This window comes from Dama dama, chromosome 3 (genome assembly GCF_033118175.1).
Source record: "Dama dama isolate Ldn47 chromosome 3, ASM3311817v1, whole genome shotgun sequence".
Lineage (NCBI taxonomy): Eukaryota > Metazoa > Chordata > Mammalia > Artiodactyla > Cervidae > Dama > Dama dama.
In genome coordinates, this window is record NC_083683.1 from 52,047,843 (window position 1) to 52,074,820 (window position 26,978).

The 26,978-nt window shown below is 38.7% G+C and overlaps 1 protein-coding gene across 4 annotated transcripts in view; it reads right to left on the reverse strand.

The window, feature by feature from the left end:
• Positions 1–26,978, reverse strand: part of TMEM117 (transmembrane protein 117) — a 561,967-nt gene that overhangs the window by 169,418 nt on the left and 365,571 nt on the right. For all 4 annotated transcript variants that reach the window (XM_061129506.1, XM_061129513.1, XM_061129509.1 and 1 more), the window contains one exon: positions 25,813–25,910. In XM_061129506.1, the coding sequence (XP_060985489.1) occupies positions 25,813–25,910 (98 nt within the window). The remainder of the gene's footprint in view (positions 1–25,812; positions 25,911–26,978) is intronic.

Sequence of the window (26,978 nt, forward strand, 5' to 3'; positions counted from 1 at the left end):
ATAGCTGTGCCTCTGTAATGCAAATGGTGAACATGTGGGAGATTAGACATGACATGGAATGAGCCAACGGCATCTAGACCTTAGAAACTGCCTTTGCAAAAATCTATGACATTAGATTATTTTTGTATTATTTAACTCTTTATTATTATTAATAAAATTCATTGGGGATTGGGATCAGTTGGGCTAATTTTTTATTATATGTATATTATGCATGTGCTAGGGCTGCCATACCAAAGTACTACAGACCAGCTGGCAAGAAAACCAGAAATTTATTTTCTCTCAAGTCTGGAGCCCTGAAGTTATTGGATGGCTTCTTCTGAGGCCTCTCTCCTTTATCTTCTCCCTGTGTCTTCACATGATCTACCCTATATGTATCTATGACTTAATTTCCTCTTCTAATAGGGACATAAGTCATATTGGAATATGGTCCATCCTAATGACTTAATTTAAACTTGATAACTATTTAAACTTAAATACTATTAATTACTTATAGTCAAATTTTGAGGTATTGGGGGTTAGTACTTCTAATATGAATTTGGAGAGATATATTCAGTCCATAAACATGTATATGATATTTGTGTGTATATATATATATATATATATATAAAACACGTGTATTATCTATATTATATATCTATGTTTTGAGTTCAGTATATATACTGATTTCACTGGAGTTTAAGTGAGGCAAACTCTCTGCACTTCAGGGCAGAAGAAAATCTATGATACTAAAGTATTAGTATCAGATACTAAAGTATTAATCAGACATGACTGAGCTCTGAACTGAACTGGTCATACTAAAGCCAGAGGGTCTGTTGGTTGCCTTTATAACTTGTTCAGAAAGAAATAATTCATTCTATTTATGCTACAACTCCAGTACTTTGGCCACCTCATGTGAAGATTTGATTCATTGGAAAAGACCCTGATGCTGGGAGGGATTGGGGGCAGGAGGAGAAGGGGACGACAGAGGATGAGATGGCTGGATGGCATCACCGACTCAATGGTCATGAGTTTGAGTAAACTCCAGGAGTTGGTGATGGACAGGGAGGCCTGGCGTGCTGCGAATCATAGGGTCACAAAGAGTCAAGACACGACTGAGCGACTGAACTGAACTGAACTGAAGGGCATTTCCAGTGATCTTTATATCTGCCCTCCATCCTGTTCTTATCCAGAAACAGAGCCCATATCTTAGCCCAATGCCCACTAACATGGAGGAGATGACCATGGTATCCTAACAAACTACAGTAAGTGTATAAGGCCAAGTTCTGAGCCAACACTGGCAGTGATTCCACGTGACTCTGGGAAAATGTGGAGGTTCCCCCAAAGGACAAAAGGACTTCTTGAAGGGGGCTACATCATATTCTTCTATTTCTTTCATTAAATATGTAGAGCACTGTATAGACATAGAATGTATATGTACCATCATTGTTGTTGTTCAGTCACTTAGTTGTATCCGACTCTTTGTGACCCTCATGGACTGCAGGACACCAGACTTCCCTGTCCTTCACTATCTCCAGGAGTTTGCTCAGACTCATATCCATTGAGTCAATGATGCCATCCAGCTATCTCATCTCTGTCATCTCCTTCTCCTTCTGCCCTCAATCTTTCCCAGCACCAGGGTCTTTTCCAATGAATCAATTCTTTTTATCAGGTGCCAAAGTATTCAGCTTCAGCTTCCACATCAGTCCTTCCAATGAATATTCAGGATTGATTTCCTTTAGCATTGACTGATTTGATCTCTTTGCCATCCAGGGAACTCTCAAAGCACCATGATAAAGTGAAACAAACATAAGTATGTGTTTTTAAAACTGTTTTTATGACATTAGTTAGAAGCCTGAGTTTCTTCCTGTGTATAACAAGGATAATAACATCTAGCTCATTGGGTTTCACAAAACTTAAGTGTGATAATATATTTAAAACAGCAACTGCAGTACAGTCTCAGAGATATTAGTATCCTTTCTCCTTCTCCCAATCCAGTCCAGTAAATTCAATCCACTGTGGACACAATTTTGTTAAAGACTATTGCTGCAGTGTAGATAAATAATCAGGGATCACTTAACTGGAGTCTTCTACAGCAAGGACAGATTTACTATAAGCAATGATGCTAAGTGAGCAATTCATTAACCTCAGAGACCTTCACTTGGCACCACAATATTTTGCATAAAAAATTATACCATGGTAAAATCACTGATGAAGATATTTATATACTAAAATTGCTTTAATGGTAACAAATAATAAACTGTCTTCATGTAACATTTGTGTGAAACTAGAATCCAGCTGAAGAGTATGGGATTTATACACACACACAAACACACACACAGACACATACATACCTTGTACAAAAGAAAATATAAACTCATTTATTCATGAGGATTAAAAAAAATAGACACTAAATTGCTGTTGATAGTTTCAACCTTGGCAACGTTCTGTTCTTTTAATTCCAGTAACTCTATTGCTGCCCTATTTTTGCAATGCAACTGGGGTAATTCAAATGTACGCCAAGTACATTTTAATGCGGTTTCATGGCAGTGTTTTGGCCTGTCACTTCCTTTCTCTGATACTCAAATTTCATTTCATTAAGTACTAAGTTGCTTCACAATACAAGAGAATCTCAGCCAGCATTTCAGAAGTGTGAGGGGAAACCTAGAAGTGGTGTGCTCTTTCTCATTTGAGCAAAGTATTTTTCTTTCAACATACAGTTCCTGTTCCCTTCCCTCCCGCACATTTAGCACTCCACACCAAGACACATGGCAATGCTGTGCTGAGAGCGTACAGCATGCAGTGATTCTGCTTCATCAGAGCTGCAGATGTGAATGAAACATGCACATCCTGGAGCATTGAGCTCAGCATTCCCATCCCTTATGGATGCAGGGAAGGTGGAAGCCTGGTGGTCCGGGTGGCTGCTCTGCCCTAAGCTTCTCTGGAAGACCATGTTGGGGAGACATGACCTGGGAGAGCTGAGAAAGACTGAAATGCAGTGAGCCTGTGGAGAACAAAGCTATGGGGATGTTTTTTAAATTCTCCACTTCTCCGACAATGACAGCTGCACTCATTGATTTATCTTAGGGAATCACATAGCCTCTGGCATGGTTTGGTTACTAAAAGAATATTCAGCAGAAAGGCCAGCTTCACAAAGGGACTGGGGGATCACACTTACACAGTAGGGTTTCAGAACCAAAAATGAAGCTGCCAGTGACTTCCAAATCCTACTTCACATGCCTTCTAATACTTGAAATTTTGCCAAAGGAAATTTCCTTTTAACTTAAGACTTTATTAAAAAAAAATATTTCTAAAAATAATTACTGATTCTTGGCTGCCCGTTGTTCTTGACGTGGCACAGATGAAGCAGCATAGAGAAAGGTGGTCAAAGAGTATGTAGATTTGAGGCAGATGGAAAAAGAGGCCGATGTAAAGTATTGTACTTTGTGGGTTCTCAGGTAGATTGACTGTCTGCAATGCGGGAGACCTGGGTTCAATTCCTGGGTTGGGAAGATCCCCTGGGAGGAGGGCGTGGCAACCTGCTCCAGTATTCTTGCCTGGAGAATCCCCGTGGACAGAGGAGGCTGGCGGGCTACAGTCCATGGTGTTGCAAAGAGTCGGACACGACTGAGCGACTAAGCGCAGCAGAGCACAGGCAGACTGACAATGACTGAGATCCATAAAGTCTAAGACTGACTTTATCTAGTTGTGTAGAATAAAGATGATATTGCATGAATCAATAATAAAACTGTCATAGACCAAGGACTATGATCAATTCAATATATGTTCATATGTGTCTGCCTGTGAGTATACATATGTGTGGGTTTAGGTGCATCTGTGTGTGCAAAGAATGTGTGTGCACCTAAGTGTGTGTGCATGTGTGTGCACATGCAGGGGTGTTGTACTTGTGTATGTAATGTATAAGGGAGTTAAGGCAAAGGCAGGTAATAGATTTCAGAATGAAGTTGCAGGTGTTTTCCTTGCACAAGAAGAAAAGCAAAAGGAGTAGGTCATGGGGAGAAGAATATTTATCAAAAACAGATGAACACTAAGCTTTGTAAACAGTACAAATTTAGTAAGATGCAAGGGAGGTGTGCTGACAGCCAGGGTGATGGATCACATCCCAGGAAGTCCTCATCTTCTGAAAAGGCCCAACCAACTGGCAGGGTGAGGGAGGCAATCATACCGAGAAGCTTCTCGGTATTTCTTTCTGAGCTAGTTAATTAAGGTGAAACTCGTGTGAATGGTAGGAGGCACAGCCCTAAAACTTGTGGGAAACTCATGGTTTGTGAGGAAGGGAACACTTTGGATACCTAGTGCTGATTCATGGTGATGTATGGCAAAAAGCATCACAATATTGTAAAGTGATTATCTTCTAAATAAAAAAATTTTAAGAGTGGCATATTCTTAGCAGCAAAGTAAGTGCCAAGTTGGAGAAAAACAGAATATTTTAATAGCCTTTGTTTGGAACCATGTATAAAACATAGGTAAATATTCATTTTGGTGGTAAGAAAGACACTGAAATACGTGTTTTTTAAAAATGCATAAAAACTGAAGGACCAAGTTCCAAATGATGGTCAAGGTAGACCTACCCCCCACTCATGAGGAGAGAAGGTCTGGGGTGGAGACTGAGGGTTCTTTAACACAGCTGAAGGGCCCAAGTCATCTACAGGAATGCTGGCATTATAATGCTGGAATAAGAATAATTTAGTATAAAGAAATTCCTAGGGAGTGGCCCAGGGACTGAGGACTAAATGAAAGTTCAAGGAGAATTTTCAAATTTGCAGTTCATGACTTTTCCCCAAAGTTCATAGTTTCGGCACCTTCTTGGATCCACAACCACCACACATGATTTACAGAATAAAGTATTCTGAAAAGATTTAAATTCCTAGGAAGTGTAGCATAGGGCATGCACGCAAGGCCAGGGCAGAGATGCAGTGAGGATTATATTCTGAAACTATGGAGGTTTCCCTGGAGTCTCAGACAGTAAAAGAATCTGCCTGCAATGTGGGAGATATGGGTTCGATCCCTAGGTCAGGGAAGATTCCCTGGGGAAGGGAATGGCAACCCACTCCAGTATTCTTGCCTGGAGAATTCCATGGACAGAGGAGCCTAGAGGGCTACAGTCCATGGGGCTGCAAAGAGTCAGACATGACTGAGCGACTAACATTGACTGATTAAGCCAATATACTTTAATCCTCGGCATCCTTGGCAATTCCTGGTTTCTATTATCTCAGGGCTCCTCTATAAAGAGCCCTGGTTGTCTTGAACAGTGGAGTAGAGATAATACAGGATGGATACAATATGAATGGAAATAGGAGAAACTGGCTTTTCCAGCTGTGAGTATTAGAAGTAAAAGAAAGATAGAAGACAGATGAAAAGACCAGACAGCAAGTATCCTACCCCCCTATACAACCAGGGTCCACTTTAAGGAGGAAGCAGTGATGTGTAGAAATGACCACATAAAAAAGAAAGTACTCAAGCATATCAGGGTTTCCCTGGCTGTAGTCCAAGGAAAGTGGCAGGTCTTTCTTTCAAAAGAATGCTGTTACAGCTTTTGGACACCATAGAGGGGTAGGACTATGTATAAGAGATTAAACCTGCTCCAAATACCTCCTGGAGAGGACAGCACAGGTCTGCAATCAAGACAAAGGGGCTGTTGAGACTTGAGTGGGAAAAAAGCACATGGAATCCCTAAGTAGAAAAAGACTTAAAAGGTCAGACAGAATTAATCGTATGTCAGTCATCTCTGTCCACAGATAAAGCTAAATCGGCAACTCTACTGTGGAGATCAGCAAAGATACAGAGCCTTTCCTCTCCTCTATCATCAAGTAAAGCAAGAAAGTCTAGAGGGGAAAGGAGATCTGAAAAAATTGAACATTAACCCCAAACAGACAGACTTTTAAGTAAGAGTGAGTCCTTTAAAAGTGACCATTTAGCTTCAAAGTCTCAGGAGTATCATAATTAGTAATTAAAAAAAATTTTTATGATCTCCCAAACCTATAAATCCTAGTAACTGGAAGCAGGCTTATAAGGAAGGCATGCTAGAGATCACAATATAGTCTAACTTCTTTACCTACCTATAACATATGTATGTTTGAGATATCTCTACATTGAGATGGGAATGAGATCAGTAAATAAAACAGAAAGTCCATAATTAGAATCTTACTGTAAGGCTAGAACACTGGCCATATGAAGCCTGTGGCTGCTACAGCCAGGAGGTCATCCGGAAGAGGCATCTTTTCCCATAAACAACTGAGTTTACTTAACAATTTTGTAGAAGGCCCCTCAAAATATTAGAAAAGGGGATAAATGGCCTTTTCTTCTTTCTGATCTTATGATGATACAGTGTTTAAAAACTAAGCCCAAGTAAATATAAAATGTTTTTAACAGGACAGCATTTTAGGGATGTATGGGGTCAATCTATATGCTACCAACATGGCTCATGACTGATGACGTTAAGCTGGAACACAGAGCTGGGGCTATGTTTGCCAGAGTTTTCCACTGGCAGGTGACTTTTTTCACCCTTTTCTTACTTTATCCTTTGGAAGCAAGACAAAAACTTCAGCCTGCATTCAATGAGTGAGCAGCTGAGCTTCACTATCTTGAAGGAAGGAGTTTCTCCATAAATTATTCAGAATTCTTCTGCATGGGAGACTTCTATCTTCTTCTTCAGTTATTTATTCAATCACTTGATTGCTTGCTTAGTTGCTCAGTTGTGTCTGACTCTTTGTGACCCTACGAACTGTAGCCTGCCAGGCTCCTCTCTCCATGGGATTTTTCAGGCAGGGATACCGGGGTGGGTTGCCATGCTCTCCTCCAAGGGATCTTCCCAACTCAGGGATCGAACTCATGATTCCAGTTTCTTCTGGACTGCAGGTGGATTCTTCACTCACTGAGTCATTGGAAAAACCCATTCAATCATTTATGTCTATTCAATATTGGTATGGACTCATGAATACTTATTTGATACTTTGAATCATAACCCAGTACTATTTCATTTATTTTGCTGATCAAATTATTCTAACTTTGGTCATTAGAAGCTCTTTCAAATTGACTCATGAGTCCCTTTGACATGCCTCTTATTTTGTTTTTACTTCCTTAACTTCTGGTTCCCAGGGCTTCCCAGGTGGCTCAGATGGTAAAAGTGTCTGCCTGCATTGCGGGAGACGTGGGTTCGATCCCTGGGTCAGGAAGAGCCCCTGGAGAAGGAAATGGCAACCCACTCCAGTATTCTTGCCTGGAAAATTCCATGGACGGAGGAGCCTGGCAGGCTACAATCCATGGGGTCTCAAAGAGTCGGACACCACTGAGCGACTTCACTTTCAGTTTAACTTTAAATTCTGGTATACTTCAAGATATTCTAGGATCACTTTACATATTATCTGACCCAGATCTAGGGTCAACCATTTCTCCAAAGTAACGTGATTTCTTTCATTGAAGAGCAACATTAAAAACCAAGACTTGGTCCCTAGGTGTACTTTTTGCTACCAGAGTGTCATTCTGCTTAAGCCCTCTCAGTGTACAGAACAGGAAATATATGTATATATTCCAACCCATATATACAAATGTACCTAAAATTATTTCTGTAAGTATACATCTGTCTTTATATTAAGCTAAACATGAATTTATACTGACATTTCTGACTCTAATCTAGTACCACATTGCTCATTGTAATCTCACCCACCCACCTTGCTGATTCCTAACTTTCCAATTCCACAGTTAGAAATCCACTGAAAACCATGCACCATTCATTTATTCATTGATCAACCCCAGTAGGCATGTGAAGCAGGCTCAGAATTACTAACCCATATCCCCATGAGAAATAATTTTACCAAATAAGTAGTTATTTATCTCTAGCTCCTTTTTTCTTGGTTTTTCAGTTCCCAATCAAAACAGTTTCCCACATTTACTTAGATCAGCATCTTTTTTATTCATCTCCACCTTTCATGTCATTAAATATCCTGCCAAAGCACAGCTTTTAATGGCTGGATAGTTTTCCATAAAATAGGCATGCTAAAATGAACATTTCCTTACAATATTACTTGGAGTTGCTTTAATCAATATCCTGAACTCTTCGTGTCTGTCCAAACACATAGATAAGCTTAGATAAGGAAATCATCTACATAGAATGACAGAGTTTTAGAATCTCAAGAACTTTGAATATCTAGTTTATTCCTGCAATCAGTGCTGAATTATTCTCTCTCTCTGGCATATTTTCTGCAGAAATATTAAATTCACTATTTTCCAAGGAGAAGGTCCTTTGACTAGCTGTAATATTTAATATCTTCACACTTCTAGTGTCCCCTAGTAAAATGCTGCATTTTTATTGTAGTTGTTAGTGCCAGCTTTTAGGACATCAACTGTAATCTTTATTTTCAACCTTGCAAATATGTTTTAAAGAAATGAAGTCCTTGAAATTCCTGAAGATAAAATAAGAAAAACAGCAATTGCCTTTTCATATAAACACTTCAGTGATGGTTCTGTTAATACATCATGCTTTATTGGCATATTAAACTACATATTGTACATCTTCTTCTTGCCTAATTCCTATAATTGAGAAAAAATGATATACAATTACACTAATTTAAACTACACAGAATGTTCTGATTATTACTATTGGCTTATATGACCTGTTACCTTAACATATCCAATCATCAGCAAGTTCTTTTAGTCTAAATTATATCAATTAAAAAAATAATATAGAGAAGCAATGTGAAATAGGAAACAAAAGTATATTAAACAAGGAACCAATAGTCCTGAGTGTTCATTGGCATAGAGATAATAATTTTGTTACCTTGACAGGTCACTGAACTGATTTTTATTTTGATTTCTTTGTCAATAATATGAGGGTATTAGAACAAAAGTAGATAAATTCAAAGGATTCTTGGACTTGTCTCTTTATTTATCAACCCAAATTCATTTGCAAGAAGAAAGAAAAGGTTACAACAATTTATTTGTGAAAATGTGACTAATAATTATTAACTGTGCTAAATGTCTTAAAATTTTGGATTAAGTGAGGATGCTCAGTGTGATTTTGTGCAAGTTCTGAAATCAGCCAGCCTGCACTTGAACCCTAGCTACACTACCTTTGTAAGACAGAGATTTTCTTTATAGTTCAGATAATGATGATAATTACCTTTCAGAGTGGTGGTGTGGATTAAATGAGACGATGACAGTGAACACCCAATCCTGGCCACATGGGAAACACTCAATACAGGATACTAATTTTGGAATAGATTTCTAAGGATATTTCAATAGTGAGGTAATAACAGAAAAGTTTATATGGTTGAAAGTATATAAAAAGGACTTGAAAAAGTGAAAGTCACTCAGTTATGTCTGACTCTTTGCGACCCTGTGGCTGGAGCTAATTTTCCTAGGGAGGTATGGGCTCCTGTATGGTTTATATATGGGCTTCCCTGGTGGCTCAGTGGTAAAGAATCTGCCTGCAATACAGGAGACCCAGATTCAATCTTTGGGTCAGGAAGATCTCCTGGAGGAGGAAATGGCAATCCCACTCCAGTATTCTTGACTGGGAAATCCCAAGTATAACAGAGCCTGGCAGGCTACAGTCCATGCAGTCACAAGAGTTGGACATGGCTTAGCAACAAAATCACCACTGTCATGGTTCATATATAATACTCTGGGTAGGATAATAGCTACTTAGAGGTCAAGACCAATCCTGGATCAATCACCACAGTCTGACAATAACTCAGACTCATAACTGGAAAAGTAATTGTAACCCTGTGCCAGACTCATTCAGAAGACTCCAGTTAGAAATATGGTGGCCTGAACCACAAAGAATCAGGCAGAATATCAGATAGAAAAGGTAAAAGGTCTCTGAATTGTACAAATGTCTGACAATTGCACAGGCTAGCAAAGTAATGCTCAAAACTCCAAGCCAGGCTTCAACAGTACATGAACCATGAACTTTAAGATGTTCAAGCTGGATTTAGGAAAGGCAAAGGAACCAGAGATCAAATTGCCAACAACTGTTGGATTGATAAAGCAAGAGAGTTCCAGATAAACATTTACTTCTGCTTTATTGACTATGCCAAAGACTTTGACTGTGTGGATCACCACAAACTGTGGAAAATTCTTCAAGAGATGGGAATACCAGACCACCTGACCTGGCTCTTGAGAAATCTGTATGCAGGTCAAGAAGCAACAGTTAGAACTAGACATGGAACAACAGATTGGTTCCAAATAGGAAAAGGAGTACGTCAAGGCTGTATATTGTCACCCTGCTTATTTAACTTCTACGCAGAGTACATCATCAGAAATGCTGGACTGGATGAAGCACAAGCTGGAATCAAGATTGCTGGGAGAAATATCAATAACCTGAGGTATGCAAATGACACCACACTTATGGCAGAAAGTGAAACAGAACTGAAGAGCCTCTTGATGAAAGTGAAAGAGGAGAGTGAAAAGTTGGCTTAAAACTCAACATTCAGAAAACTAAGATCATGGCATCTGGTCCCATCAATTCATAGCAAATAGATGGGAAACAATGGAAACAGTGAGAGACTTCATTTTGGGGGGCTCCAAAATAACTGCAGATGGTGACTGCAGCCATGAAAGTAAAAGACTTTTGCTTCTTGGAAGAAAAGCTATGATCAACCTAGACAGCATATTTAAAAGCAGAGGCATTAGTTTGCCAACATAGGTTCATCTAGTCAAAGCTATGTTTTTTTTCAATAGTCATGTATGGATGTGAGAGTTGGACTATAAAGAAAGCTGAGTGCTGAAGAATTGATGCTTTTGAACTGTGGTGTTGGAGAAGACTCTTGAGAGTCTCTTGGACAGCAAGGAGATCCAACCAGTCCATCCTAAAGGAAATCGGTCCTGAATATTCACTGGAAAGACTGATGTTGAAGTTGAAACTCCAATACTTTGGCCACCTGATGCAAAGAACTGACTCATTGGAAGAGTCCCTGATGCTGGGAAAGATTGAAGGAGGGAGGAGAAGAGGATGACAGGGGATGAGATGGTTGGATGGCATCACCAACTCAATGGACACGAGTTTGGGGAAGCTCCGGGAGTTGGTGATGGACAGGGAGGGCTGGCGTGCTGCAGTCCATGGGATCTCAAAGAGTCAGACATGACTGAGTGACTGAACTGAACTGAATGGAGGAGATGGTAGAGGATCACAGACCTGTATGTTCGATACCAGACTGTGTTTATGACATCTTCACATTCTGAAAATACTTTTTGTTTTAATGTTTTGTACTGGTCTTCTGAACATTTTGGAGTCATTAACCATGACAAAGAGAAATGAAAAATGTGTTTCTTATCATGCTTGGCCAAGGTTGTGATGATGGTGGCAAGAATATAAATGAGAGAACCCCGAGGGAAGGGCAAGATCTCAAGGGACGAAATTGGGACTACTTGTACAGATGAGTCCCCCTACACCAGGATGTCCTCATTCCAGGGCAATTCTCTGCTAAAAAAATATAAGAAGGCCCTAGTTTTGTTTACCAAAGAAGATTGTACTCATTTATTCTGGCATCAGATACTGAACAAATGTTTATTTTATTTTTTTATTTTTTTTTTTAATTTTTATTATTATTATTTTTTTTTTCCAGTGGGTTTTGTCATACATTGATATGAATCAGCCATGGATTTACATGTATTCCCAATCCCGATCCCCCCTCCCACCTCCCTCTCCACCCGATTCCTCTGGGTCTTCCCAGTGCACCAGGCCGGAGCACTTGTCTCATGCATCCCACCTGGGCTGGTGATCTGTTTCACCATAGATAGTATACATGCTGTTCTTTTGAAATATCCCACCCTCACATTCTCCCACAAAGTTCAAAAGTCTGTTCTGTATTTCTGTGTCTCTTTTTCTGTTCTGCATATAGGGTTATCGTTATCACCTTTCTAAATTCCATATACATGTGTCAGTATGCTGTAATGTTCTTTATCTTTCTGGCTTACTTCACTCTGTATAAGGGGCTCCAGCTTCATCCATCTCATTAGGACTGGTTCAAATGAATTCTTTTTAATGGCTGAGTAATATTCCATGGTGTATATGTACCACAGCTTCCTTATCCATTCATCTGCTGATGGGCATCTAGGTTGCTTCCATGTCCTGGCTATTATAAACAGTGCTGCGATGAACATTGGGGTGCACGTGTCTCTTTCAGATCTGGTTTCCTCAGTGTGTATGCCCAGAAGTGGGATTGCTGGGTCATATGGCAGTTCTATGTCCAGTTTTTTAAGAAATCTCCACACTGTTTTCCATAGCGGCTGTACTAGTTTGCATTCCCACCAACAGTGTAAGAGGGAAAACCTGAGAACACCAGAAAACTCCTGAACAAATGTTTATTAAATAGCCAGTAGGTCCTGGGAATACCGAGCAAAACAAAACATGATCCCTTCCTTGAACTCACAGTTGGAGGAACATTGTAAGAAAACCACAAAAAATGCCAACTTTCTTAACATAAATGGGAATAAAAGCCTAAATTATAAATCCCTGTCTCTCGTTAGAGATTAGAGGCCTCTAATTATCTTCAACTCAACCCCCCAGGGACTTAGCATCAGGCCAACACTGTTGCTTGTCTGGCTCTGAGTTTAAAGCCTAGTCATGGTCAATAGGCCTCTGGCAGTTCCTGAGAGACAACCTTACCCTTTCAGGTAAATCCACGTGTGTGTGTAACTCATGGGCTCAGTCACTATGCGAAGCTCACCCCAGTGCCTCTAAGAACTATGGACAGTTCCTCCTCTGAAACCCTGGCCCTATGACAAGATTATTCATATACAAAAAGTTTCTTTTTGCCAGATACCCATTTGGACGTGAGAATGCTAACTATTCCAATTTTCTCACAAGCACTCTTTTTTTCTTCTTGCTGAATCTTCCATGATCTGAAGGTTCTGGTTCTCTGTGCTTCTTCTTGACTTCTGCTTTCTTCAAGAGCCTAGTTAGATTCAATTTCCTCTGGGACTATTTCCGTGACAACCTTAATCCTCTTTTGTAATGTTCTATTTCCAAATGGAACTCATGCTCAGCATGAGATCATTTCTGTTGATGAACCATCTCATGTGACCTGCAATCATTGTATTAGCGTTTTGATTTGTCCAAATCAACTGCATGGATCTTGGGAGCTGAAATCCAATACAAGTTTTCTCTCTCTTCCACAATTTGAGCCCAACATGGAATCTATTTTAGCAGCTTATTGAATGCTTGCTTAAAGTACTGCTGATTCTGAACTACATAAAACAAATATATGGACAGGTTTAAAGAAGATTGGCAGATAGCAGCATTTACTTCTCAAAAGTTCACTGAACGAAGCTGAAAATGTGTTATACTAAGAATACATTCAATTTCTAAATGTACATATTATAAGAAAATATTCATAATGTGATGTGCTATCTAAAGCTCATCAATCTTGAAAAAGTTCTAATCAATCTTCAAAGATTAATAAAAATATTTTATTTCAGCATCCATAAAAGAACATGCATCTAAAGAATTCTAAAGAGGTTTGACAAATAAATATATTGCATATTTCTGTAATGAGTACTAAACCAGATGAAAACAAAATAATCTTTTAATTTTAATTTTTTTTTTATCTCCCTCTCTCTCTCTTCATACAAAGGACATTATTGAGACTATTGGTGAATATGGAATAAGGCCTATAAATAAAATATTGTATCAATGTTAATTTTCTGATTTTGACACCTGAACTGTGTGAGAAAATATCCTTGTTTTAGGAAATAAAATATTACTCTTTCTTAAAAGAAAATAGTTTTAGGAAATACAATAGAGTACTTGTCCTTTCATGAAAGAAGGACATTCTTTAACATGACTATTGTCTAATTGTCCAAATCAGGAAATTAATATCAATACATTATCCTTACCTAATTATATAGCAAGTGAGAAAGAATGATAAAGCAAACGTTTTTAAAATTTGTCAGTTAAGGAACATGGATGAAAGGTATGCAGGAATTCTTTTTACTATTCTCCCAATTTTGTAGGCTATAAATATTACAAAATAAAAACATAAGATTTGTAATTCAAATCAGCAAAATATTTAAAGTATTGTTTATGTTGGACATGCTGTCTTAGTGGGTTTGCTATCACAAAATACCATAGACTGGCTTATAAACAACAGAAATGTATTTCTCACAGTTCTGGAGTCTGGAGAGTCCAAGATCAAGACGCCCACAGATTCAGAGTCTGGGAAGAGCTTGCTTCCTGGCTCAATGCCAGTCAGCTTCTTGCATTGTCCTTACTTATTGGAAGAGGTGAGGGAGCAATCTGGGGCCTCTTTATTAAGAGCACTAACCCCATTCATGAGGCCTCCACTCTCATGACCTAAACCCCTCTCAAAGATCTCCCTCCAAATGCCATCACACTGGCGATTAGGTTTCAACGTATGAGTTATGGAGAGACACAGGCATTCAGTTTATAATACATGCCCATGTAACATCTGTCTCCTACCTCTAAGCTCTCTTAACATTCTTATTTACCTCTTGAAGTATATTTTGTTCCAAATTTTGATGTGTCATTCAGGCATCCCAAATCTTTCCTCCCCAACCACACACATCCTCTGAAAATGAAAGCTCCTCAATCCATTTATAAAACTCAGAAGTTTGTAAATACTAAAATACAAGGCCCTGTACAAAGTGAGGGACCATGCAACACATATGTACTAATTTAAAAAATGAAGAGAAAGTGGTTTTCTGGAGTTTCATTCTTATTCTAAATAACAATGAAAAGAATAGTCAAAGATACGGTTTTTCCAGCAGTCATGTACAGAGGTAAGAGCTGGACTATAAAGAAGGCTGAGGCCCAAAGATGCTTTGATGCTTTTAGATTGTGGTGTTGGATAGGACTCTTGAGAGTCCCCTGGACAGCAAGGAGATCAAACTAGTTAATCCTAAAGGGAGTCAACCCTGAATATTCACTGGATGCTGAAGATCACTTTGGCCACCTCATGTGAAGAGCCCACTCATTGGAAAAGATCCTGATTCTGGGAAGGATTGAGGGTGGGAGGAGAAGAGGGCAACAGAAGATGGAATGGTTGGATGACATCACTGACTCAATGGACATGAGTTTGATCACACTCTGAAAGATAATGAAGGACAGGGAAGCCTGGCATGTTGCAGTACATGGAATCACAAAGAGATGGACACAACTTAGCAGCTGAACAACAACAACAATACTGGTATAAAGTTTTTTAAAATGATGTTTTATATTTAAGAAAATAATATAATGTCTAATACCCATATGCAAAAGTTCCCCTTCCTTATCTGAATCACAGAACGTTTAAATGTTTGTTGTTGCACCTGTTCACTGTTGCATTCCCAGTAGAATGCCTAATACAGTCAATATTGTGTTATTCACTCAGTCATGCCCGACTCTTTGTGACTCCATGGACTGTAGCCCACCAGGCTCCTCTGTCCATGGAATTCTCCAGGCAAGAATACTGGAGTAGGTTGCTATTCCCTTCTCCAGGGTATCTTCCCAACCCAGGTTTGGTCTCCGGCATTGCAGGCAGATTCTTTACCGTCTGATGAATAAATGAATGAAACAAGCTTGCATGTTTTGCTGATCACTCCATAGCAAAGCTTTGTCCAGCTTACACATGGAGACACTGGTTCTTGTTTGGTTTCTGAAATGTGGGTCACTCATATGCCCAGCCATTGTAATCAGATTTTATTTAACCTTTAGGGTAAATAAAGGACTTCCCTGATAGTTCAGTTAGTAATGAATCCGCCTGCAATGCAGGAGACCCTGGTTCTATTCCTGGGTCGGGAATATCCGCTGGAGAAGGGATAGGCTACCCACTCCACCACTCCAGTATTCTTGGGCTTCCCTTGTGGTTCAGCTGGTAAAGATTCTGCTAGCAATGCAGAAGACCTGGGTTTGATCCCTGGGTTGGGAAGATTCCCTGGAGAAGGGAAAGGCTACCCACTCCAGTATTCTGGCCTGGAGAATTCCATGACCTGGAGAAATCCACGGGATCGCAAAGAGTCAGACATGACTGAGCAACTTCCAATTTCACTTTAGGCTAAAAATACACATGTGAGAATAAACTTAGTCTCATCTGATCCAACACTTGCCCATATATGCTATCTCTAGTTCATCAAAGAGCTTCCCAGGTGCAACAACAAGCATCAAAGCAGTTCAGTCTTTAACATGGTTAATGCATCCATCCCTTCTTCTAAAGAGAGAAGGTACAGGGAGATCTGCCCAGCAGGGGAAAATGTAGGAAAAGGATATTCTGAAAACAAGAGCTGGCATTAAGGAGCCAGAACCTCTGGGGGGAATTCAGGAAGAAAGAAACCGAACATGGGTGGGGACTGTCACAGGCCTCACCTTGTCTTGGGTGAACCTTGCCCTGTATTCTTTAACTGCCTTAGTTCTGATCAGTGGCTCATGAAATAAACAATGATTCATTTCCAGTTGGTAACAGTAAAAGATCTGCCTTGCAGAGAAAGTTGAAGTATTATTTAGCAGCAATCCTGGTTTGAAAACCAATCAATTGTGAGTTTCCAACAGTGACTCACCCATCTCAGCACTGAATGTGGACCAAAATGAATCATGGGCGCTAATAACCAGCTGTACTTGGTGACATTGGGACTTTGGTGGTGTTCAGCCTGCAAAAAGCTGAAGGACAGTTATGATGCAAGTGATTTAAATAAAGATTGACGCTCTTCTGATATACTAATTATCTCCTGAATAGGAAACTTTAATTCTAACAGGCAGGTTTTGACCAAAGCCCACAAAAACAAACACTTTTTTTTAAAAGAGGACTATTATGCTAGCAAAGACAGTTTAAGACATTTGTACTATGGCACTTTGTATATAAATATATACACAGGATGAAGATAAACACCTCAAAATATTCCACTAACAGTTATTAGGGAAATAGCAAGAATGAAGATAATATTTGGGCTTTCTAATAGGTAGAGTCATAGAAATACTTGGAGCTTTGTTAATATGAAAGACTTGCATTTTTATTCTATTAGAGAAAGTGGGATGGGGCACATTCATGAGAAGGAAGGAAAAGATGGGCAAGGGTTCCTACACTGCTGAGATGAATCGAGTCACTACACTTGGCTAAATGCTCCTTTTTTTCTTCTAGAATTTATTGTTTCTATTTTAATTTTGTGCATTTATACTATTATATGTGAACTCAGGGACCTTAGAAAACATGACCTATACTTTAGAAATGTAATAAGTATGACTTAGGCCTCCCAGTCCAGGGGAGTACTCCATTTGACCAGTAAATTTAAAACTGCAGAGGAATAATTCTGTTCTACCAATAACTGTTACACAGAAAAAACTACACAGTATTTCCAACCCATTATTAACGGGCATTTTCTTTCAAAGATTTATAAGTCAAAGGATTGTTCCTGGGCTCACTCAGGGTTGCTATTCCAGGCTTAGCAATTAAAATAAAGACCTATAATAGGGAGGTTCATGTGTGCTAAGTTGCTTCAGTTGTGTCCAACTCTTTGTGACCCTATGGACCATAGCCTGCCAGGCTCCTCCATCCATGGGATTCTCCAGGCAAGAATACTGGAGTGGGTTTCCATGCCCTCCTCCAGGGGAATCTTCCCAACTCGGTGATAGAACCCACATCTCTTACTTGTCCTGCATTGGCAGGCAGGTTCTTTACCCCTAGGGCCACCTGGGAAGCCCCATAAGAGGGAAGTACTAGTAAGTAAGATAACACCAGTTTATTGAATTCCTTTTCCTTAAACTTAACTCACCTTTAAGAGATGAGGGGAAGATCCTAAAATTAAAAATTTCAGGGTCAGTGTGTGGCTAATGTTAAGTCACTGTAGAAACATATCCCATGCTATTTTAATTGACTTTTTAGTGTAGGTAAAGCACATAATTTGTAAGTAAGATGATTTTTTAACTGAAATAAAACTGAAAATAAACATTTCTAAACACTTTTCAGAAAAAAATTCCTACGCACTATCAGTCTTCTTATAAACACATCAGTTAATCAAAAAGTCAAAATACTTTTAATTATCCTCATCATTTTCAATGAAGTCTTCTGTCTGAAGAAATTTTCAGTAATGTCACAGAGTATCGTAGATTTGACAGTCCTCACTAAAGTAGTCAACACGACAAGGGTATATTCAATGCTTACTGTGTACCAGGAACACAGTCCTAGGGACACAGTAAGATGCTGTCATTCTCTCAAGTAATGTGATCTGAGCAGAAATAGGCAGAGAACTGAGTCACCATTTGACTTTAATACATTTCTTTAAACCTTTAAAGATTTTTTAATTTAAAACCCTATTAACTATTTATTCTCTATCTTCCTACTAAAACATGAGAATAACAAACAGTAAATTGTCACCACAGAATTTAAGAGCTTTTCATTCAATACCTGGGCAGCAAATAAGTTGAAATGAGCTCTATCTCTTGGGGGGAAAATGAATATGCTCTGGATGAAACAAATACATTAATAACCAAACCAGTAAACTACATTTACATTTTCCTTGGAAATATTAATTTTTAAATATAAATGTTCCTCTAGTTTTCTCTCTCATCCTCTGAATCTCCTCACTGTTCCTCTTTCCTCCTCTTCTAAACATGGGTTGACCCTTGATACAAGAGAGGTACAAGTCTGGAATCTATCAGCAACATTTCAGAAAACCATTCTTGTCAAGCTCATCACTGATGGTAATTTTAGAGTGAAGTCCCACTGACACTTTGCATTTTGATATTATTTGATATATTACCAACATTTCACTGTTGACATTACTGTCTCTTGACATTCTCTCTTTTCTTGGCATCCATGACACACCTCTTTTGGAATTTTCATTCTTTTTTGTCCCCTCTTTCTCTATCTTCTCTGCAGATGCCTCTTCTGCCTGTTCCTAAATAAAAGAGCTCTGCAGGTTTATTCTAGGAGATCTTTTCACTCTGTGTGTGTGTGTGTGTGTGTGCACGCACGCATGCATGCACAGCACAAAGTCACTTCAGTTGTGCCCTACTTTTTGCAACCCTATGGACCATAGCCTGCCAGGCTCCTCTAACCATGGGATTCTCCAGGTAAGAATACTGGAGTGGGTTGCTATGCCCTCCTCCAGGTTATCTTCCTGACCCAGGAATTGAACCCACTCTCTTACGAGTCCTGCCTTGGCAGGCAGTTATTTACCTCTAGCGTCACCTGGGAAGCCCTCTTTTTATTCTACATCAACTCAAACACTGTATATATGTAGATAATGACATCTACAAAAGTATAAAAATGTAAATCAAAATATAAACATTAGTTGTATTTTTGTCTCAGACATCACTCCTTAACTTCATATCCATATAGAGAACTGCATACTAGGTATCTCATTTGGTACATCAAGTTCAACATGCTCAAGTCTAGATTCACTACACCTCTCCTTAAGACTCAGTCCTCCACCAGGATCTCCTGTCTCAGTGAGTACCATAATTAGCTTTTCAGTGGCTCAAGCCTAACCACTCAACAATACCCTGAGCTCCCTCTGCCTCACCTCACACACCTAACGAATCATCATGTTTCTGGCTACTCCTTATCCCGGATGACATCTCACCCCTAGATAAACCATCCCTATAGCTCACCTCAAACTACATCACAACACTTTACCTTGGTAGGTATTTCCTCCTACCACCATATTTCTCACAGGACAGAACAACATGCTGTCAGAGTCCTTATTTTCTCTTTTAAAGTTGTATTCTCAGCATCACAGAGAGCACCTGGTGCTCATAACACCAGTTGTAACATCTGCTGTTGTTCAGTCGCTCATTTGTGTCCAACTCTTTGCAAGCCCATGGACTGCAGCTCACCAGGCCTCCCTGTCCTTCACTATCTCCCTGAGTTTGCTCAAACTCATGTCCGCTGAGTCAGTGATGCCACCTAGCTATCTTATCCTCTGTTGCCGCCTTCTCCTCCTGCCCTCAATCCTTCCCAAGGTCTTTTCCAATGAGTCACCAGTTTGCATTAGGTGACCAAAGTATTGTAGCTTCAGTTTTAGCATCAGTCCTTCCAGTGAATATTCAGGGTTGATTTTTTTCAGGATAGGATGGTTTCATCTCATTGCTTTCCAAGGGACTCTCAAGAGTCTTCTCCAGCTCACAACTTGAAAGCATCAGTTCTTTGGCACTCAGCCTTCTTTATGGTCCAACCCTCACATCTATACATGACTATTGGAAAAACCATAGCTTTGACTATAGGGACCTTTGTCAGACATGATGTCTCTGCTTTTTAATATGCTGTCTAGGTTTTTCTTTGGAGAAATAAATGGCAACCCACTCCAGTATTCTTGCCTGGAAAATTCCATGGACAGAGGAGCCTGTGGACTATAGTCAGACATGACTGAGCAACTGAGCATGCATAGGTGTGTCATAACTTTTCTTCCAAGGAGCAAGCGTCTTTTCATTTCATGGCTGCAGTCAGCATCCGCAGCAATTTTGGAGCCCAAGAAGATAAAAGCTGCCATTGTTTCCATAACATACCATAATACCAGGTAAAGCAAACTAGTAACAACTGACACATAATGGTGAGCAATAAAGCCAGGACTGAAAGTCAGGCAACCTGCTCCAGTTGTGCTGCTAACCACTTCTAACCATATTGTAACCAGTGCTTAAGCATTTACTTAAATAAGTTAATGAGAATAAGACTTTTTCTTAATTCAGCAAAATTATGTCTCAAAGGGCATGGGTATTAATGCCCAGGCATAAATATATGATTGAGAGTTAAATCCCTAAGGCATAAATATAAAATTTATTTTTTACATGAAAATCACCAAGTGATATAACACATCAGTCTGACAAAACAGTAATGCAACATCAATCATCTATTTATCCAGCAGTAGGAAACTCAACATTTAGCAAGAAAATCAGGTGAAGCATATCCTTGGATCCATCCACTGTGAAGATTTAAATGGAGCCTGTTAACTTAGTGTAGTGTATAAAGTGAAGGTGACTGATTCAATAGGTACAGTTACATGACCTGGGCTAAAAATGTTCTACTTTTCCTCACAGAGGCAGATATTAATTAAAGATATACAACTGCATAAAGAGACATGTTGAGGTGGAAGGAAGGCTGAAGGCAATAAGACAAAATCCATCCAGAGAAAAGATATGGGCTAATTTATTACTTGGGAAGTGAGGCAAAAAACTGTGCATACTCTAGTTGCCCCTGGAACTTTTCATGAATTATTGTCTACTGCAAAAATTTTGCTATAATGATGATGGAATTATACAGAACATATTAAATTATAATTAGTATCCTCTCTATTAAAAATCAATATGCAGTACTTTTCTAGTTAAAAATGTAGAGTCAGAGAATCTTGAAGTTTGATGAAAATTTTAAGTGATTTACCTTTTTTTCTCATTCACTGTGAAAATCCTGTATAGCATCCCTGAAGGATTATGTAGTCTTAGCAGGAATACTTCCACTGATGGGGAATTTAGCAGTACATCAGGCAGGCTCATTCAGCACTCAGAGGCTCATGTTATTAGGGCATTCTTTCATACTTGGACCTAAATCTGTTTCATGGGACTTAGACTCATGGACTCATATCTTAGTCCATTTGGGCTGTAATGGCAAAGTATCACACACTGGGTGACACATATACACCAGACATTTATTTCTCACAATTCTGGAGGCTGGAAGTGCAAGATGAAGGTCAGCACGGTCGAGTTTGGTGAGGCCCTCCTTCCTAATTATAGCTGGTGCCTTCTCAATGCGTCCTCACATGGTAGAATGGGCTATGGTCTTTTTTAAAAATGCACTAGTCCCATTTCTACAGGTACCACCATCACCACCTAAGCATCTCGCAAAGGTCCCACCATCACACAGGGCATCAAGAGTTGGACATAGGAATTTTGGAGGGATGCAAACATTCAGATTATAGCAGTCCATATTCTGCTCTCTCACTGGAAAAGACCCTGATGCTGGGAGGGACTGGGGGCAGGAGGAGAAGGGGATGACAGAGGATGAGATGGCTGGATGGCATCACCGACTTGATGGACATGGGTTTGAGTAGACTCCAGGAGTTGGTGATAGACAGGGAGGCCTGGCATGCTGCGATTCATGGGGTAACAAGGAGTCGGACATGACTGAGCGACTGAACTGAACTGAATCATTAAATACAGAAAAAATGAAATGCAATCTCTTCTATGCAACATAGTAGAATGGAAGAGGTCGGTTGTACCCAGACACACACAGCCACACACTATGCTTTCCAAGTCTAAGCATCTAACTAACCACAGGCTTTTTACCAAATGCTTTGGCACTATAACATCCTCACTGCCAGCTTTCTAGCCTCCATCATTGGTTTCCTTGCCATTTTCTGTCCAGCTCTTAAGACAAAAATGTTCACTTTCTGCTGTGACAGCACTCCACTTTTTAGCATACATCAGGACAGGCTGGTTTTTGTTGCCCCATCAAACATCCCCAAATCTCAGTGGCTTAACATTTGCAAAGACCTATTCCTTACTCACACTACATGTGTTAAGCATGCTGGCTCTATTCTGGTCATTGATGGAGCCTGAATGACAAGGGCTCCAGCTAGACACAAACTCCACGTGGCTACCAGGAAAGGAGCCATTTGCAATGCTTCTCATTGGCAATTAAATGCTTCTACTTAGAGGTAATGCATGTCTCTTCCACTCACATTTTAATTGGTCAAAACAAGTCATGTGATCAGAGGGCTCAGAAAAGTGCAATCCTCTTAATGTGTCTCCAGGGCAAGGAACTGAAGTATCTGTGAAGCCCAAATGACCCACCAGCTCTCCCAGTTTCTTCTTCCACTGATTCTCCTACTAATTACAGAAGAGTGTCTTCCCTTATTTTTTAATATAAGACTTTGGGAAATATCTTTGCAACCTGTTTTCCCTCAAAAGCATATAAATTGTGTCTCTAGAGTGTAAATAAAGCAGGGAGATAGAAGCTAACATAAATATTATACTACTTGTTATTTTATGTCCATGTTTATGTACACATTTACTTCAGATACAGGTGATTGAAAATGGGCTTTGGGCATCCCTCTGGAAAATAGAACAGTATGTGGCATTAACTTGGGGCTTCCCTGATGGCTGAGATGTAAAGAATTATCCTGCAATGCAGCAGACCCAGGTTCGATTTCTGGATCAGGGAATGGCTATCCACCCCAGTATTCTTGCCTGGAGAATTCCATGGACAGAGGAGCCTGGAAGGCTATAGTCCATGAGGTTGCAAAGATCAGACACAACTGATCACATACACATTATGGCATTAATTTAAGATATAGATTTTAAATTTTTATTCTTTGTAGTTAACAAAAGGCCTGGGAATGGGGCTTTGGAAGGGTAGTTCTGTAGTCTGTCCGTTTGCATTTAGTATGTTCAAAACTACCACAGTTGAGTCTCCTGCAAGGCTTAAAGGCCCATGAAATATACCTTTGCACATTTACTGAAAGAAAGAACCATTTCCTCTGGCGTAGAAACATTTATCACTAAGAATCAAGGAAGAACTTAGCCAGATAGTTGCAAATGAAATACTTTCTGACAGACTCAGAAATGTGAGTTAAAGCAGCTACGTATAGGTAAAAGGTAAGTTTACCACAACATAATTGCATGTTGTAATGTTTAAACTCTGGCACACAATCACACTGCAACTTATAAATGCTTTCCTTTGCAAAATTTCTTTACTACAGATTTCTTCTTTTCTTTACATGAATTCATCTCTCCTTAACCAGGGAAAAACCAAAAAAAAAAAAAAAACCACTTCTTTTTGAATGGGTGACACAGAGTATGTAAATACTATCTTTTATTTCATTTAAAACCTTGCCAATGATTTCTATATTTTTATCTCCTAGAGCTAAAAAAAAACAAATGTTCTTTATACTTGCTAAATCCCTTTTATCTGAAAAGTAGCAACAAAAAGGGATATTTCTTTGCTTCCCACATAATTTCCTTGTTCACCTTTTTACGTCAGATTTTCCTTTTTTAAAAACCATGAATGCTGGTGTCAAGATAATCTGACTGTATATAATGGATAAAATAGGAAAAAACATGTTCAAAGGGCTATTTAAATTTTCCTCCAGTTGTTTTATGCTCTCCATGCTCTGAAATATAACAACGAAAAATCCTCTCTCAAATACATTATCTAATAAACAAAGTGTGTGTTAGTTGCTTAGTTGTGTCTGACTCTGCAACCGCAGCCTGCAAATAATCAACAGGCTGCCTCTGAAGATACATTTAATAATACAAAATATCTGTAAACACAGTAAATGGATTTTTAAAAAATAAATATCTATCTTAGCTATTTATTTTTGGCCACTCCAAGGGGCATGTGGGATCTTAGTTCCTTGACCAGGGATTGAACCCATGTGCCCCACAATGGGAGCATGAAGTCTTGACCACTGGACTGCCAGGGAAATCCCTCACAGTAAATGGATATTTTAAAAGAGACATAGCCCATAAACACTTCCGATATTTGAGTTTATCTCCTTTTAAATCATGATTCTTAAAATCCCTGTACAGAATTCTATAGGGTAGAATGATCTTCCAGAATTTCACACTCTAATTTAGCACCACTACCTAAATAATGATTAAGGATAATCATTTGGAATTTGCACACCAATGTATCCTTGGTTTTTCTAGAGATAGTCTAGTGTAAAGATTAAGAACTGGAGCCTTAAAGTCAGAGACCTATACTTATAGTAATAACACTTATAGGATTATCAGGATGAAATGAATAAATACTCAGCACAGAGACTGGAGCAAAACATACCTTCAGTAAATACATGCTATAATTATTATATTATATATTATCGGGTCAAGCAACATGGGGAGCTTACAAATAGGAAAAGATATAAAGTTAAATGCATCATAAAAATAGGCCACACTTGACTCATAGAGACAAGTTGTGAATAAACATCTACAAAATCATATTCATTTTTATATTATTAAAAAATCTATATTTGTTTACTTGCTAATAATTGAATTCAAAATACTATATATCTAAAGCAGCATTTAGTAACATTGCTAAAGCATAAAGATAGCTTAGAGTGTATACTTTCCTCCAAGTACTTAGTGACCATGATTTTTGTAGTCTGTACATGAAAAAAAAAAAAAATAAACCCTCTGAATTAAATCCAAGAATAAAGAGATTTTATTTTTTCTTTCTGAAATGTAGGTAAACAGCATGCACTTTATGCAATTTATGAAGTTCAAATTATCATCAATTACAAGGCTTCTGAGTGTCAGAGTAGGTAACTTTTCACACATCAGGCTGAATCCCCGCGCTTGGGCAGTGTCACACAGCCTGGGGAAGTGCCCTTCTTGCTGTTTCTGTATTCCTACCATTTCTGTCTAAGCTTGTTCAAATATATATAAATAACATTGACTCTGCAAAAAATCAAAGTTCCATAAGACATGGATTGTTTTCTCATTGCAATAATTGGGCTGGACAACTAAAGGAAATTACATAATGAAGTGCCAATGAGCCAGATGTGAGCTGTAGAGAATTTCCCTCCCTGTATGATTTCTTCAAAGCAAAATTACATCCTGTCAAATATGCTGGAAATTCAGCATTTACTGAATTTTATATCAGACTTCATTGAATATTCTAGCTTATTTTTACTGAGTCAAAAACCTACTTACCCCTGATAAAATCTTAGTTGCTTAACTATATTAGTAAAGGTATCTCTTGTAAATGGGTATATGCAACAATGTGCAGGCACAAAGTGATTAGTTAGAATAATGGTTTTCATCATTTTAATGATGGAGTATAGTGTCGACCAGAAATGCCTTTCTAGATAGAATTCTATATATGTAAAGAAAACTAAATCCAACTCAAGTCCTTTGTGAATGAGGCAAGACAGTCAATAAATGAAACAGTCTCTTACCAGAATAAAATGATCCTAACATTTCCTTTCTTCCAGAAAGCTCTTGCAGATTTTCCCCAATCAGGATAGGGTTTGTCCTGAAGCATCATATCCGTGACCTGCAACAATGAAATAAACTTTTTAGGCACTTTCATAAATCTTCCATTCAGCTTTAATATATATATATATGTATATGTATATATATATATATATATATATATATTAAAAATCCACATTTTGCTAAGAATAAAATATGTATTTTAACATTAGAACACTTGCAGAGACAAAAATTACAAGGGTATATTTCCTTCAGTTAAAAGTTTTCACAGTTCGTTTGACTTTACATAATGAATGAGCATATTTAAGGTCATTCAACATATCAAATAGTGATATTCTTTTAAAAACATCCATCCAGATGATCTTATATAAGGAAACATCTTAAGATACTGTTAACTTCTCCATAGAAACAAAAACACAATATTTAAATTAAATGTCATATTCTTTTAAAATGTGTCTAAATCAGAAACTCCAAAATTAAAATATTTCCTGATGTGTTGAGATTTTTACCTATACTACTAGTCAAAATAGTGGTGTCTTTTTTCTCCCTTTTCCCTTTCAATGATACAAATCCTTTAAAAAAATATATTTATTTATCTGTTTCGCTGCCTCAGGTCTCAGTAGCAGCACGTGTGATCTTGTGGCATGCACGCTCTTCTCTAATTGTGGCACATGCGCTGGTTGCCCCGAGGCATGTGGGATCTTAGTTCCCAGATCAGGGACCAAACCCATGTCTCCTGCTTTGGGAAGTGGATTCTTAAAAAATGGACCACCAGGGAAGTCCCATGACTTGAGCCCTTTTTATAGTACATGTATTCTAATTATCCAGCATTTTCTCAAAAACGTTCCACCTCTTTTTCTCACACGCACAGATCCTGACATCGTGGGTAAAGTCACATCACCGCTGTGATGTTTTCCCTGTTCCTTCCAGCTGTGGTTCTTCAGTCCTCCTTCTTACATCACATATCCCTTTCCACCTTCTATTTTACTCATTTATGTACCATTTCCCCTCTCTTCTCTACATTTTAAAATTCTTGAAGGGGAAGATTTGTCTTTGCTTCCCTTTTAATGTCTAAGAATCTTTTACATAAAAGACTTCAAAATATTTGCTCAAAGAAGATACAAGGAAA